We start from the raw sequence: 17,122 nt of genomic DNA, 5'->3' as shown, positions 1-17,122 counted from the left end.
CTGCCTGGTTCTGAATTCATCAGAAAGTAATCCACAATTGTGTGTTTTTGGTGGTAGTGTGTTTTTACACGTGTGAATACCTAGCTGATGGTTTTCTGTTATGTTGTCTTTTGCGGTCCTGTAAGATAGAGGGAAAAAAGAAGAGTTTGGTGAGAAGAGTGCGTGGAGGACGAAGGGGTGGATGCTGTAGGTGTTAGCATCCCTCCTCCTCACCCCCCCACCCACACACACACACACACACACCCCATCCTCCTCTTCCCCTCCAACACCATCTTATTTTCCCCTCCTTCAATCTCACACACCCTCCCTCCATCCCTCTCTTCCACACACGCACAACCACACTACATTCTACAAGAAATAATTGCTTTTGTCTGGAAGGAGTGTAGGGAGGAGGGAAAGGGGGCGCGCATGGCTCCCTCTATGGAGAGAAGGGGGTCTTTGAAGGACAACTAGTCACTTCTCACTTCCCTCCTTCTTTCTCCTCTCTCCTCTTTTTGCCTCTCCTTCCTTCCTCCCCATCTTTCTCAGTGCTTTCCCACCTTACTCCTCTCCTTAGTCTTCCTCCTTCTGCTTTCCTTCTTTCCTTCTTTCCTCTTCTTCCTCCCTTCCCTTCATCTCTGTTTCTCTTCCTTCCTTCCTTCTCCTCTTCCTCACTTCTCTCTCCTCCTCTTGCTCCCTTCCCCTCCTCTTCCTCATTGGACCTGCGGATGTCATCTGTCATACGTGAAGCGGAGGGAGAAGGACAATAAAACCTGGTTGTCTACTACAGGGGAAGAGACATTTTTCATAATTAAGAATATGCCAGTTTAGTGTGCAGCACACATTGTCTGACAATATGGCTGTCTGTTGGTGACTGAGAAAATGACAAATCTGGTGATGATAGGAAAATCGTTTATTTTATTTTCAGTTTCCATTAAAACGAGCCTAATCACCCGCAGCATTAAGTGAGCAGGTATAAACAGTCCTGCGGGATGGGGCTCTCAGGCCCTATAGTTGCAAGAGCTCGCTCATTCCTATTGATTTGCCCGTATTGACTGCGATGTTTAAGGTATAGATTTTTCTATTTAAAAATCTATATCGACAATAATCTGGTGTGTAAGCGCCCGGCGTTGACTGATGCTGGCCTGTAATTGACAGCGTGTAACATGTCGGTGCTGAGGAGGGAGAGGGCAGGAGACGAGGGGAGAGATGCTAGGGGAGGCCGGCATGCGTTGCCGGGACGGAAGGAATAAGATCCGGGAGCAAGAGGGAGAAGAGGAGGGTGGTGATCATCTCCATCATGAAGGAGCTCATCCCTTGACACCTTTACTCTCTCCCGTATTTTCTATTTAAGCACGTTTTGTGCATTTTAATCAGTTATTTAAATGTCCAATCTAAAAAATGTTCATGCACAAGGCACATGTGTCCTGGAGATACATGAGCCAGGAGTTTAAATATACAACTAAATGTGTTTCCAGGCTGTAAACTACCCTCATTATTTCTCATGCTTAGAACAGCAGTGGTCGCTCTTGTCTTCCTAGATGTGAATAACCTAATGATACAGCCTCGTCCGCTCAGGAGGGCTTATTAAAAGCACTAACTTAATTGCGTGCATGCCCGGTATCCTGGTAAGTATTGGCGTTAAGCACCTATAGGTATCCATGGATTCTCTTATCGGGTCTTCATCCCTTCCCAAGCAGGCCGGCAGTAATGCACTGATCACCATTGGCATCATTATAGCCAGTATTATTAAGAGGGGGGAAAAAATCCAGAAATCAATACAGGATACCTTTTGCAGCGGTAGTGAAAATGAGGGAGATGGGGGGTGGGTGGGAGGAAGGAGGGAGGGAGAGAGGGAGGGGAGGGAGGGAGGGAGAGAGGGATGGAGGGAGGGGAGGTGCGGGGGTGGGGTGGTGATGTGTGAGTAGTAGCGGGTCCTCTCTCGCCTCAATGTTGCGGCCAGCCTAGTGGCAGATCGCTACAATCCTGGAGGGAGCCGGGTCGAATGAGCTATTGGGGTTCCCAAATAATAACGGGGACAAACAGACAGACAAAAAAGACACACAGGCGGATGGACGGAGATAGGCAAGTGTTCCGATAAAACGCGAGACCATAACCGGAGTGTATACGCTTTCTTATTTTCGTTGTTGTGGTTTTTTTATTTTTTATTTATTCGCTTATTTATTTATTTATTTATTTATCTATCGATTGATTGCGTTTTAATTACTGCCTTGTGACAGAGAGCGAGGGAGGAGGAGCGTCAGGGCCAATAAGCGCGCGCGTTGTTTGTGTGTGTGTCCGTGAAGCCTTTTCCACCACTTGTTTATTTATTTGTTGACGATCCCCTTTAATGAGGCTCTTTTAAATGTGCTCGAGACGCGATCCGCTGCTTCGCGCGAGCGTGCGAATGTCTTCTATGTAGCCTTCATGCAAAGGAGAGGGGATATGAGGGAGCGCGTGCAGCTAGAGACCAAATACAATAGATCAAACCAAATACTACCACAGAAATCCAAATAAGACTTTCTAACTCCGCTGGCCTTTTACACGCTGTCTTATGTGTTTCTATGTATCATCATTATTTATCGTGGTGTTAAAAAGCGAATACCAAAGCTAACCCCGACCGGTGATGCTACAGGAGTATAGGCTAACGACTGTTCTCATGCCTTTTCACACCTATAGGAAACATTACTGGTGAAGAGTGAGAGGATAAAATAAGCTCCGGGGGCCTCTATGTTTACTCAAGGAGAACGCTTTAGCAGTGCAAAGGTAACAGATAGACGCAGGTGCATCCACGAAAAGCAGGTGACACACAGCCTTTGATAATAAAGCTACTACAATAGGCCCGTAATTGTAACACAACTTTTCCTGTTGCCTGTAGAAGAGAGGTCTGATCTCCTTTATCCGCCTGTGTGTTAGTCTGGACTGTAAGATAACTGCTGCACTCAAGGGACCACCCTACATATATGTTCTATGCACATTTACACCAAATCTAATGCCGGCCACCAGTCGACATCCACAAATGTAAATAAAAGTGCGCAGCTGGGCTACATGTGTACACATCTAACGGCGAATGTTGTGAGCTCTCCATACCAAATATTTCCCCAAAGCTGTCTACCAAGAAGACGGACGAAGATACCGAAGACTCACAAGAGGACAGAGCTCATTACAGTACTTCTGTTAGATTATTTGCATCAAAACAAGAAGCCGGAGGAAGATCATGTTTGTTCCCTTGCCAGTGCCGTTCGTGTTTCAGAGAACTGCCCCTGACCTCAACGCCTGGCGTCTCAAGTCCCCTCTGGCTCTCCGCTCCAGCTCCGGTAAGACATTTTTCTCTTCTTCCCTGCTACACCTCCTCCATGTCGGCCAGACACAGCCATGCAGACCCGCCCCGCCTTGCTCGGTGCCGATGCACTTACAGCGGTCGGAGAGCTGTCGGAGCACACACCCACTTACACACTCACACACTCCTCCGGCTCCTTTTGACGGCTTAAACAGAGTCCTTTACACTTGTGGGACGGTTGTTAAAAAAACGAAATAAGCTTTTCCGAGCGCGCTGGAATTTCCAGATTGGTTGAAAATTAATTGCGTAAAATGTCCTTTTTTTTGTTGTCCAGTCTGTGGAGCGATGCGCCACTGTTCCACCCGTGTGTTGGTTAATTTCCACGCCGCCTATACGTTTCCTTCTGCGAGTATTTTTTCTCTCCTGCCTCCGTCCTTCCCCTCTCCTCCACTGCCTGCGCCTGAGCCTGAGCCTCCGTCTCTCCCCAACTAGACTCTCGGCAGGCAGGGAATATTCATGCCAACTTATCGATCCTGCGGAGATCGATTCTTGGGCCGGTGGAAGCAGAGAGAGGGGGAGATAGAAGGAGAGAGTAGGTGCTCGGAGTAGTACGAACGAACGAGAGGAGAGGAGAGAGAGAGAGAGAGAAAACACCACTATTTCCTCTTTACATTTCATACTGTTATGGGGTTGTGTTTTATTCATCTAAATATTTGTCAGTGACTCGCCTAAGAGCTTTTTCCGAGCCTCTGTAATTTGTCTCGGTGGCTGCTTTTGCTCTGACTTGCGTGCCGGTTAGGGGACACAACTCGCATCTTTGTAAACACCACTGGAAATAGACTTTCAGTTACTACATCTCTCTGTCCCGTTGCTGCTTGCATGCTGCATGGTTGAGAGCGGAGGAGCAGAGGGAGGGGGGAGGGTGCCGGCTGGGGCGCCGTCTGCGTTTCATCTGTGCTGAAGCGGAATAAAAGGACGCATGGTGGGGAGCAGCCAGGCCGGCTTCAGCGTGTCACTGACTGTCGTTGTGAGAGAGCTCAGTCCAGCTTCGACTGTTTCTCAGACATGCAACAGCTGCTCAGCCCCTTGAAGAGGGAAGATGAGCTGGCACTAACAGTTTTTCTGCCCTACATGCCCGTATGCTCACTGAAAGAGTGCGGTATGAGGAGGTGATGGAAAATGCCACTTGAGGTCAACAGGCAGTTATTTATGGCGTATTTCAGTACTGAAGTTATTCAGTAATGCACATACAGGAACTTGCGTATCAGTGCATAATGGTGCAGCCAGTGTGCACCTTAGCCGGTGGATGGGCTCTTAAAGGGCCAGGCAACCCCCCCTCAAGTACACTGCTCCCCTCTCATTTCCAAATCAGTTCAAGCCCATTTGATTTCAGAGATGCCAGGCTTCACCTTAACTCCACATACTCAGTCAGCAGTGCACAGCGTGTGACAGTGAAGGGATAGGTGAAAGAGGGGGAGAGGGGGGGGGGGAAGAGTGTAAAGGGACGAGGGGGACTTGTTACCCACTATATCTCTAGAGATATACACACAGAAGAGAAGGGAGAGGGATGGAGAGCGGAGAGGACGAGGCGAAGGAGCGGGGACTGGGGAGGAGGAGTTTTCGGTCTGTACGCTGAAAAATGGCGAATGTCAAAATGAGATAAAAAAAAATGTGGAAAGAGAGAGCGGGAGAGAGAGAGAAGCGGGTGAGAGTAAGAGTAGATGACAGAGTGAAAAACGAGGAGGGAAAGGAAAACCCAGTTTGAGCTTGAGAGGTGAGAGTAAACCACGGATGAGCCATTATGTTGCAGCGTCCTGGGCCAGGGCCAGCATCTGAATAAGCAGGCAAACTGATGGGATGTGTACACAGGCTGCTGGATTCCCTAGATGGCGGGATAACAGTGATTCACAATGCTATGCTGATTTTATTCCATTTGATAACAGGGTACAAGTTGCTGTCCTTTTCAAACTCAGAGGGTTTGTCACTAAAAGGGGGCAGGGTCGGTTCAGCATCTCAGGACTGAAACAAGACTGTGCGGTTGGTTCTACAAGAGTTGTGCATCAGCAAACAGCAAGGGACAGAATCACATGGACGTTTTGACTCAGAAATATTGAGATAGAGTCAACACACCACAGAGGGGTTTTCAGTAACTTGTTGTCTAGTTCAGGCACTCTGTCCATGAGCTCTAATCTAATCTGTGTTTCCCCCCCCTCCCACACACACACACACACACACACGCACACACACTCACGCAGGTTTGCTGGGGTGTTGTAGGGCTCTTGACTCGAGCTCTCAGTTAACTTGTCTCTTTTACTGGTGGCAGCTCCTTGACTCTTTTGAGTTGGAGCTCTATGCGGGGTCAGAGGTCGCAGCAGGAGTGTTTGACTCAGCCACACCTGACCCTTCTCTGCCCCCTGTGTTTTCATTCTCTTTCATGTTACAACAGGCCTCAAGCACTCATGCACAACCCCTGTGGGGGCTCACACACACTCATACTAGCACACACACACACACACACACACACATTGCCATGAAAGAGACAGACCATCATATAGCATAAAACAAGCAACTGCTCTAACTGATCCAGGTTTTGTTCTATTTTTAATGGCATTGTGTCTGTGAAGGTACAGGTCAGGGCCGCTGTTATGTGAACTATTTGTGTGTGTGTGTGGTGTGTGGTTTGAGAAGCCATCAGCATTAACTGGTGTATGAAAGTTTAATGGGACATAGAGGAGAAACCACAGGTTTCCCACACAGCACAAGGATAGATATGATATGATATGATATGATGGGACATCAAGGAGACTGGATACTGCTTTTTTTCTCTCTCGCTCTCTCTCTCCTTCTGTCTCTCTCTCGCACACTTACACACACACCTACATTCAGTTCATCTCTGCTATGCACCTTCTGCCACACACCATTAACCACCATCTCCGACCATATAGCGGCTAACTCTCTCTCTCACATACACACATTCACTTATATTCAAACACACCTCAGATTTTAGAGTCTCATAATGTGCTTTATTTCTGTCTCTGCAATTCAGACAGAGAAACATTTAACCATACAGATATTGATATACTTTTTCTTCCAAACCACATTTCCTGATCACAAAGGGCCGATCTGATGTGTTTATTTCACACAGTGTATCATAGTAAAATGTTCAGTCTTGATCTATTAATCACCAGCTCTACAGTTCTATGCCTGTGCTTCCTGGCTACCTTCAAGATATTTCTACATGTGTACAGAGCACTGCTATATGTCTTCGATTTCTACATGATGTGAGACCATGCATGTGCTTACCCATTTGTTCTGTCTGTGTGTGTGAGAAATTGTGTGTGTGTGTGTGTGTGTGTGTGTGTGTGTGTGTGTGTGTGTGTGTGTGTGTATGTATGTGTGCACCAGCATGAGCACACGTGCAAACTGTGTGTGTAGGTATAGATCGGTTTGTGGAGGGGAGCGTGCAAGTCGCAGTGTTAACATGATTGCAAATGACAAAATGTCAACCTGGGTTTGTTAGCAACATAATGGGGAATCAATAGACACGAGAAAGATGTCAATACTACATTCTTTATTGCATTAAGCTACCTCTCTCCTTCTCTGTAGCCCTCTCTCTCCTCTTCTTCTCCCTTTCCCTCCCACTCCCTCCCGCTCTCTGTCACAATACAATTCTCTCTCTCCTCTCCTCTCCCTGTGGTAGTAGAATTAGATTGCAGTATATGAGCCAGCCACAGGGTCCTGAATACGGCAGTCTGATGGCAGAATGCTTCAGGAGCTAATGGGCTATCGGTCCGGCTATTTACGTATATTAGGATCACGTAGATGCCCCCCCGACACAGTTTGACAACGTGACGAGGCCCAAAGGAGTCCTAGCAGTGACGTCTTGTGTTTAACTGATGTGTTTATGTAATAAGACTAACAGCATTTGAAAATCTGCTCCAGAGACCTGCTGCAAGAAAATGATTGAAAGTCATCATCTGGCAACAGAAAAGGCTTGTTTACGACGATTCTAGCACAATTTCTCCTAATTATGCACTTAACGTGACAACATTTTCTTTGAAATTGACATGAAGCATTTTGAAATTAAATCTGTTATGTGGTTCTGGATTAATCCAAACAAATCCAGACTGTAAGTGTATAATAATAACATTAGTACTGCTGTGCTATTTGTGTTACAGCTGGGTTTGAAAATTCCTTTTAATCCTATTAACTGTTTACCTTTTTATGGATTTGCACAGGTGGGCATATGCGTCAGTAGCTTGTATTTATATATAGTATATGGTTGTGTGTGTGTGTGTGTGTGTGTGTGTGTGTGTGTGTGTGCAGAGATATGTGTGTTGGTTGAGACTAATGTAGTATTAATGCTGATGAGGTCCCACAGCTCATTAGCAGCAGTGAGTGGTATTGAGTTTCTCCCGGGGAACAGGACAAACCATGACACACACACACACCCGCATACACACACATACACTACATCCTCATCAACCATTAGCGTATTAATAACCATTACCACACACACGCACACACACACAGGCCCCCAAACAATGACCTTTACACAAATGTTTTTTTAATATGAATGTGCCAACAAAGACACTTACAGCACACACAGCAAAAAAAAAAAAAAAAATCAAATTGTGCAAACATATTCATCTAAAGAGCAGAATGAGTAGCATTTACAGGCTGTCCATTTTTCTTGCACACTATGTCATTGGATTAACACACACACGTACTCCCACTCAGGAATAATTTTGTTCAGTTGGTTGCTGTGTCCAATGAAATACAGCCCAGCATTAGTCCTAATCAGAGGCCGGGTGAGCGGGCCACTTAATCAGACCTATCACCTGGAGAACACACACAGAGAGGGATAAATGGAGTGTGTGTGTGTGTGTGTGTGTGTGTGTGTGTGTGTGTGTGTGTGTGTGTGTGTGTGTGTGTGTGTGTGTGTGTGTGTGTGTGTGTGTGTGTGTGTGTGTATCTGCGGGCAGTTAATCAACACATCAGCAGGAATAAACACATATAGACCACCTGACTCCACTCTGGGTATCGATTTATACCTTTCTTTCTGTGTTTCTCGTCGCTTCTCCTTTTCTCTCCTTCAGTAACATATAGATGATGTACATACAAGGAACTGAAGCATACTTGACCTCCACATGGGGGACATCCTGTTGTACTCTTGAGTGTATGTGGACACTCAGTCACTGGTGGCCTGGCTGTGATCAGGATTGGAGTGGGCTTCACCACATGCCACCAATCACCCACATCACACAACAACACAGTCAAAGCAAGACTTTGAACTCCTGCTGACCATATTGAACACTTGATTAGCTGATTTAGTGCCATTTTTATCTCAAGATTGGCTGATTTATTCATACATCAGTGCAAAAGCTCAGTGACAGACTCTTGGCATTCCCCTGGTCAGAGGACTCAAAGCTTTATGCATTTCTTCATAGCAAAAGTATGCAAGGTCTGGTGAGTCTGTTTGCCGAGATGACTGTGGTCTCGTAAACAGGCCAACAATATGTTTTCACCCGCAGCTGTCTTTTTTTGTTGTTGATTGCTGCAGGCTGTCACCTTTGCCACCCCGCTCATGTACCAGTACATTTAGATAATAAAAAAGACCAATAAAATCCAGGGGTTTGATTGGGTGTCTCCCCTTAGCCCGGCAGAGCGGACAACTAAATCAGGGGTCCTTCTCTCCATTTCATTTAGCTGATAAGATTTATGGTAATGAAGGGGTCCTATTAACCTTTGGGGTTCCACTGCTGTCCTTCAGAGGGAGGGTGGATGAGAGTGCTTACCGATCGCGTTTTGAGGCGGAGGCAGCCAACATGTCTGGTGTAAGCAATGTCACATCAACGCAAATGCACCCTCAGGACTGCACACGCATACACACATACAGCTCACACACATACACACAAAGAGCGGAGACTCTCCAAAAGCAGCTCAGCCCTTTGAGAGAGTTGAATGCATGTTTAATCTCCCTCCTCTCTTTCTCTTCTCGGCATTTTCCCTTTTCTTTATCCCCTCTATCCTTCCTGCTTTCCATCCTTCTCTCGGCAGGAGCGCTCTGTTCTGAAATTAATCTGTTGTACTCCACCACCTCTTCTCCCTCTCATTCCCTTGTGCAATCTCTCTTACTCTGCCGTTCTTTTATAAGTGCATACTCCCAGTCTTTTTCTCATTGCTTATAAAAGCAAGTGGCAGGATATTAAAAATACTTCAGTTAACAAAGAATTACTCGTGTGATACTGACGTCCTGCCGCAGTTATTGATTTTAGATTTGTAAAACATTCCATTTGATTTTTTCCCTGTCAAATTCCTGGTATGTTCCTTGTCTTTGTCTTTTAGCTGATACACCTCCTGTAACACACTGGAGTTGTATCAGCTAAAAGACTTTTTGAATAATGCTAATTTTCCAGCTGGGCTCTTCTTTCTACCTGCATGTATCCATACAATCATATTCCCTGATTGTCTGTGGGGGCCGAGGAAACGGGGGAATGACAGAGGGGGGCGTAAACCCCTCCCTCATCTGTACAAGGGCTGCACCCCTCTGTCCCTTTGTCTGCTTGTAAAGGGGACAAGGGAGGAGGTGCAGAGTAGGGGGTGCCGAAGGAGTGACTAAGTGACCTCTCTCTCCCCTTTCTTTTGACGCTCCCATGTTCTGTCCATTTTGTTGTGTACATCCCTCTCCCTCCCTCCTCTTTCATCCTCTTTCGTTCCCCCTTTTTTCAGCCTGGTTAAGTCGCCATGGCTGTTGGCCTCATATGTCCTGTTCTCCCTCCCTCCCTCCCTTCCTTCTTTCCTCTGTCTCTCTCCTTGCATCTTTGGCAGCAGCAGCCTGGTTGCCAAAGTGTCTGTAGGACACATTAAGGCCCATAAAAGCTTCGTCTGCGGTCGCACTCTTAACCACCAGTCAGAGGTAGTGTACAAAAGTGACTTTAAATGAGTCTGTGATTACCCTGGAACATGGAGAGACACTGAAGTGGCCAAGAGAGTGTGAGACAAGGCCATAGCGTTGGAGAGAGGGGAAGAAAGAGCCGCTTCTTGATGTTTCTCCAGTCTTTTAAGGAAAATTGAACAAAAACGAATATTTGTTTTTATCACTGCTAAGAGATAAAAAGGCTACCTGAGTGGAACAAGCGAATCAAAGTTGTAACCCAAATTTCCTGCCGCCCACCCCCCTCCTCATCGCAACCTGCCCGCCCCTCCCCTCACCATCACCCCTCCTTCTAATTGGCCACATGCTGCCTTGAGTGACAAGTGTAATCATCAGTCAAATTATGATGGGGGAAGGAGGAGGAGGCCAGGAGAGATGGAGGAGGAAGAGAGGAACAGCAGAAGGTGGTTGGGGGCGGGTGGGGGGTTTTGAAAGGAAGTGCTTTGATCAGTGATAGAGAGGGGGTGAGCGGGCAAACAGACAGAACTACACGGAAACCTGCTGTCCACACACCTGCTGCTTCATAGATGGGCAACATTAGCACCCTCAGACCTCAGTGTGCTACTATAGAACATCACAGATGAGCTTTCCAACAGCCCTCTGTAACCCCAGTTAACGGGAAAATGTGTATTGATTGTTGTTACAATGTAAATAGTATTGAACTTGGACTGGTAGCTTTTCCCTTGCTTTTCATTTCAACCTGAATAGCCACAAACCTCCTCTGCTGTCATTACAATTGCAACACAGACCAGAACAATGAAATCACTGGGTGTGGTAGCAGCACAGTCTCTGATTCTCACTTGAACACACCAGGCCAGGTCCGTGTTATATCTGGATGTACTTTGTTAGCGAGAGCAGATGTTAGCTCTCCAGCCAGCTAACGAGGTTTACAGTAATTAGGAGTGCTGATGAAGCGCTTTGATTCTCCGGCTGTGGCGGCCCTCTCATTAGCGGCTAGCTAGCTAGCGCTGCAGCAGGCGCTCCAGTCACATCCTATTAGGCGGCTCGATGTACACTCTGAATTAGGAGCGGGAGATTAAGTGGAGATGAAAACTGTCTGCGTACACACACGGATACAAGCACACGTTCACATTCATGCACATGAATACACACATACGCACACACACATATATGCACATACACTTCTAAATTCAGACTTTAGAAAAAAAAGACCAACAAAGTCTACACACTCGCTGTTTTAATGAGGTTAGTAAAAGAAAATTCCTCCTTTGGCTCCAGCCAAAAAATTGAAAAGATACTAATTAGAGTCGGTGTTGCAATGAACATGAAGTATCCCTCATACTTATACACGTGCCAAGAAAAGTACTTAACTAACATTTTAAAAAGCAGTTTTAGTTTGTGGAAAAGTGTTTATCAGAAGAAAGGGCACGTTCAATAAAGAGAAATAGAGAACAGGGATGATGAGTTTTAAGTTTTAGGCAATGTTTGTTCATGTGTGCTTATTCGTGAATCACTTCGTCTTTAATCCAGGCTATGGAATATTTCCCTGCGTTTCAAACAAATGAAACAGAACCAAAACACAACCTTGAAAATACTCCCGACACCCTGTTTTCCCTTCTTTTCTGCTCCTCACAATTCATCAATACATGCTCTTCTCCGCTCTTCCCCTCTCTCTCTCTTTCTCTCGTCGTCTTTTGTGTGATGGAGTGATTATTGAGGACGTGGCTCCTGTGTTTAACGCTGGTTGATGAAGTCTGCCTTTGTCTGTCTGCGCTAACCTGTCGCAACCGGGACACCGCTTATAGCAAAATCAATACACAGAGTAGAAGAGAGAAAGGCCGGGCAAGGGACATAGAGAAAAGAAAGGAGGAGGGGGGGTTGAAGGTAGATAAATGCAACAAGACAGAGGAGCAAGAGCGAGGATGGAGCAGGAAGTCAGTGGAAAGAAGAAGGAATGAAATTTAAATACTCGACTGAGCTGCTGTTGAAATACAGTATTGTTGAATGGGGCGTGCAGGTGGTCGAGTGGTTAGAGCACATACCATATACGCAGCCGACCCAGGTTCGAATCCTGGCCGGAGGTCCTTTGCTGCATGTCACACCCCCCTCTCTCTCCAATTTTTCCTGTCTGTAATAATAAAGGTCTATGCTGGACATAATCTTTAAAAAAAAGTAATGTTGAATGGTTTGGTTTCATTCATCGTGCCTTAGTGTGCGTCTATATGTTTCTGTAAATCAGAGCATCTATATGTAGATGTTTGTCTTGTTGCCTTGACCGAAGGGTGGTTGTATCACTTGTGGTGTGTGTGCGCAATATGATTGTTTAAGAGCGTGCACACCAGCAGAATGGGACAGCCCCTATCTGTGTGTGACAATCAGCTCTGTGTGTGTGTGTGTGTGTGTGTGTGGGAGCTCCGTTTGCTACCTCTCCCAAGAGTCGAACCCAGTGTGAAGAGGAGAGGGGAGCGACAGAGGGACGTGGAGAAGGATGGAGGAAGAGAGAAGGATAGGACGGGGGAAAAGAGAGGTGTAGGGGGTGAGGGGAGCAGTTGTGTGAGAGAGGCACAGCTGGGAAATGAGAAATGCACCCCCCCTCCTTCTTCTCTGTACTGCCACCTTACACTCACACATACAACACACATACACACACACACACATACAATCCCCATCTCTTTATCCTCCCCTCAGGAAAGAAGGGGTGGAGGTGGTGGTGGTGGTGGAGGGAGGGTGAAGGGAAGAGAGAAGCAGGGGGGATAGGAAGAGATGGAGAAGGGGACAGATAGGGGCATTAAAATTCATGGCCTTTTTTTATTTTCCCTGCTGAAAATCAATAGTGTTTACTATGAATGAGTGGAACAGTGGACAACAGTGGTGCCGGGGGGACAGAGAGAGACAGAGAGGAGGAGGTGGTGGAAGAAAAGAGGGAGGGTGAGCGAGGGAGGGTGAGAGAGGGAGGGAGAGGTAAAGAGGAGGAGGGGTGACTTTATTGCGATAGGCAGAAGCACCAGAGGCCAAGGTTAAAGACCAGCAGGGGCAGTGAGACAGAGAGAGGAGAAGCACTAAGTAAATTCTGTTGTCTTCTAAAACAGACATACTGCCCTGTAAATGTATATATTCCCTATCATAATAATGTAATGTAATGTAAATCATAATCTTCCCTGCTGTAATATCCCCTGCTGTAACATCTACTGTGCAGCTGTCTTTACTTTTCTAACTCTCTATTCCTCATTTGTTGCTTCAGCTGACTCTACCTCTCAAAAAAGCTGCGTGTGTGTGTGTGTGTGTTAATTGGGGGCCCACAGACACCACTGACATGGTCTCTCGCAAAGAAACAGTAGACCCACACTCATGCACACGCAAGCACTCACGCATGCACACACACAAACTCCAGACCAGTTCACACTGAGTTGTTCAGCAACCCTGACCCTTTTTCCTGCTGCTGAAAGCCTAGAAGTTCAGGATGGCTTACCAGTGTTTTGATTAAGCACTGCCTGTGTGTCTCACACTGCTTGATCAAAGAAGACAAACTGTGTTTTTATCTGTTTTTTTCTTCCTTTTTAGGTTTCTTTTTTACTGGATGTAGCTCCTACATGTTTCATAGCAATCAAAGCTTTTAAAGGAGTTATGTCGTTTTCTACCCGTGAAATTCTGACAGTAAATAGGCAATAGATCATTGAAGGTTGCCAAATGTCTAAATTACAGCAAAGTTTTGTTTTTCTTATAGCTTTCTTTCTTTTTTCCTGAGACAAAATAGGTATTTTTTTTCTTGCTGTATTTCTTTCTTTTCTACATGTAAGGTATCAGATTCTCACCATGGAATCTGTGTCTTCAGGTTGTTTTGTGTTCAGCTGTGGTGGACTATGTGCCAGCATGTAGGTGTGCGTAACTGTCTTGTGTGTATGCACACTCTATCCTTGTGCACACACCGGTGTGTTCATGCATTGTTGTGCATGTGGATGTGTGTGTGTGTGAGTGTGAGTGAGCCATTGCAGGGGGTGATATACAGTATATTCAGGCAGCTTATGCATTATGGAGAGTGCAGGTGAGAGCATCTAAATGTGAACTGCTGGTATGTGGAGGGTTCAGGGCCAATCTCACCGAAGCCTTTTGTATTAGCATAGCATCTCCATTTCAAATCGGCCTGTCAAAAGCCAGCAGCATGTTTTATTCAGCAATAGATATTGATCACGTATTATGCATCCATACCAAATCCATACTGCATGCCAAAACTAAGCCTTTGATATGTATATGATGCTGCTTTGCAAATATGCTGCATGCAGAATATAGGTGTTTGTTATGTGCATAAACTCTGCAATGCTTTGTTGATGCAAAACATATATTTTTGGTTTTGTTACAGCTTCAGTTATTTGATGTGTTGATAGTATGCAGTAATGTCGATCAGGCTTTGAAGTTGGGAGCTGGGAATGACTGGTTTCCTGGTCAGAGGAGAAGACAGAGGCAGGCAAAGTGCAGCCATTCAGCCAGTGTGTGTGTGTGTGTGTGTGTATGTGAGTGTGGACATTGCATCGTCTACAGGGATGAGGAGAGTTTGCCGAGGTCAGAATGGCACAGAAGGTCTTTCCTGTGGGTGCGGGCATGTGTGTTTGTTACTCTGATGCCTCAGAAGACCAAAGTGGATGTTGTGTATTAACTTCAGTTTCTCATTCCACTTACTGAGCTTCTAGCTTCTTGGTCTAAAATGACCCTCAAGAACCCATATGCATTAACTGCCAACAATTCACTAGACCAGCTTCTCTTTGTCCATCAACATGTTTTTTCATCAACATTTCTCCATGTGTTAAACTAGAGACCTGAGGCCACCTTTGCCTCTCTATCATGTGCTGGTTTTTACCATCACGCTGCATCGGTGCTGCACTAAATCTCTCCTCTCTAAATGACTGGAGTGGATGAGAGGTCACAGTATATGGGGGAGGAGGACAATGCAGGCTTTAGCCATGATGGAGCTTGCTTTTTTACCCTTTATGAGCAGAGGTGGCCCATTTGCTGAACAGAACGTAAGGAAGTAAAACGCTGGTTTGTTGGGGGATGAACCTTTTTTTCTGATCACATGACTTTGCTTTGTTTTCTTCCTTTTTCTTACTGTTCACTGTTTCTTTAGCTGTCTGTCTTATACCTCTTGATTTTTTTTTCAACCATCTTGTCCACCCCTCTCTCTCTCTCTCCCTCTCTCTCTCTGAGTACTCTGTTCCCTTAGCGACCGTTTCCAAGGTGCCCAGTCCCAAGGGCTGGAGGAGGGGTCCAGTGATGTCATGCATGCATAACTCTACACCTGTAATTCATGTCCTGCTCTCCCTCCTTCTCTGTCTTTGTCACATATTTCTTTCCTTCCTGCTTACTTCTAGTTTGTTCTTTTTTCAGTTTGTATATGTTTCTGTTTTCAACCCCATCTCAAATCATTTTAACATAAAAAAAAAAAAATCTTTCCTCTGTGGCTCAAAGCTGAAACTGTTTTTCCACTGTTTTCCCACAAGTATAAAATTCACATCTTCTCTAGGAATCACTTTGGTTTGTTTCATTTTGATTTAAACTTGTAGTAATGTGAGTGTTTTTATTTTAACAGTATGAAACACTGACGCTTATCTTTTCACTAGCTGTTAAGAGACAGACAGTTGAGCTGCCCTCTGTCCACAGTGTACATGACTCTCTACATCTGCTCCATGTTTAAAAGGTCATTTGTCAAACCTGACATTTTCTGCCCTTACCAAAGGTTTCCTCAATATCCAGCCTGGCTCCCCCATTCAGAGTTTATGTTTTTTTCATTTATTTGTTTGCTTTTGTATAAACCTTTTCTGACAATACGTTCCTCTTTGGTGTCAAAAGACATCAGGAGAGTAGGAGGCTGAATTCTATCATCGTGTAATGTTCAATAAACTAAGGAATGACAGATGCGGTCCCCTGTGTGTGTGTGTGTGTGTGTGTGTGTGTGTGTGTGTGGTGAGTGGTGAGTGGTGTGAGTTCAGGTTGCCTGGGTAATGGGGCCAAGGAGTCCAAGAAATGTAAGTTTCAACCGGAAGTGTAGTGAGTGGGTACTCGCACACACACTCAGTGGGGCCTGATTAGGGATTAATGCGCGTGCGTGTCGGAGTGTGTATCCGCGCGCATGTGTGTGTGCCAGCAGGATGTTTTTACTCAGCACAGGTTGTCACTCTCCTGTTTGCCCCCGTGTGCCTTTTGTTCCACCCTTATTCCACCATTTTGGTTTTTATCCCGGACAAAAAGAGGCCCCACAGCAAGACCCCCTACCTGAGCACCGCCTCCCTCCTGATATTTTCAAAGCTCCCCCAGCTCACACACACACACACACACACACACACACACACACACACACACACACACACACACACACACACACACAGACACACACACATATCTCAAATCCTTTTTCCCTCTCAATTTCAAATTCAAATTTGCTTTACTGGAGTATTAAGGTACAGTACTGCCAAAGCATGTTTTACAGGATTTACAATATAAGTTTAATATAAGAAAAAAGATAACAAATGTTTTACATAATATATAATATGCTATACAACATACACTTCGTATACTACACAAACCACAGCTACATTGCTGTAGCACACAGTATACTGTAATGAAAGAAAACAAGTAGTAATTGAAAGAATGAATACAAAAAAATGTATAGTATAATAAGATAAGATGTAGATTAACTGAATATAATGTTGAGAACTATATGGATGCAACTAGCAATTGTTTAAATAATTGATTAATTTACTAGTTTTGTTTTTAATCTTGCATTAAGTCTGTAAAATGTCAGATCTTTAAACAGCTGCTTTGTTGAACCAACAGTCTAAAACCCATACATATTCAACAACAATATAAAACAGGAAAAACGATCACATCATCATATTTGAGAAGTTATAAATGACTGAATTTGACTTTTTTTTTCTGTCGATCAACTAATCAATAAGTCAACTTGTTATTATTCT

General features: G+C 45.2%; 1 protein-coding gene across 1 annotated transcript in view; it reads left to right on the top strand.

Moving 5' to 3' along the window:
- Positions 1 to 3,196: 3,196 nt before the first annotated feature.
- The window catches only part of pou2f2a (POU class 2 homeobox 2a), a 37,299-nt gene continuing 23,373 nt past the window's right edge, over positions 3,197 to 17,122 (top strand). Inside the window, exon 1 of the mRNA XM_053326427.1 lies at positions 3,197 to 3,296. Within this exon, the coding sequence (XP_053182402.1) occupies positions 3,197 to 3,296 (100 nt within the window). The remainder of the gene's footprint in view (positions 3,297 to 17,122) is intronic.

This window comes from Scomber japonicus, chromosome 10 (assembly GCF_027409825.1).
Source record: "Scomber japonicus isolate fScoJap1 chromosome 10, fScoJap1.pri, whole genome shotgun sequence".
In the NCBI taxonomy this organism is placed as follows: Eukaryota; Metazoa; Chordata; class Actinopteri; order Scombriformes; family Scombridae; genus Scomber; species Scomber japonicus.
The sequence above is the reverse complement of the archived record's forward strand: the minus strand, read 5'-3'. Positions and strand labels throughout refer to the sequence as shown.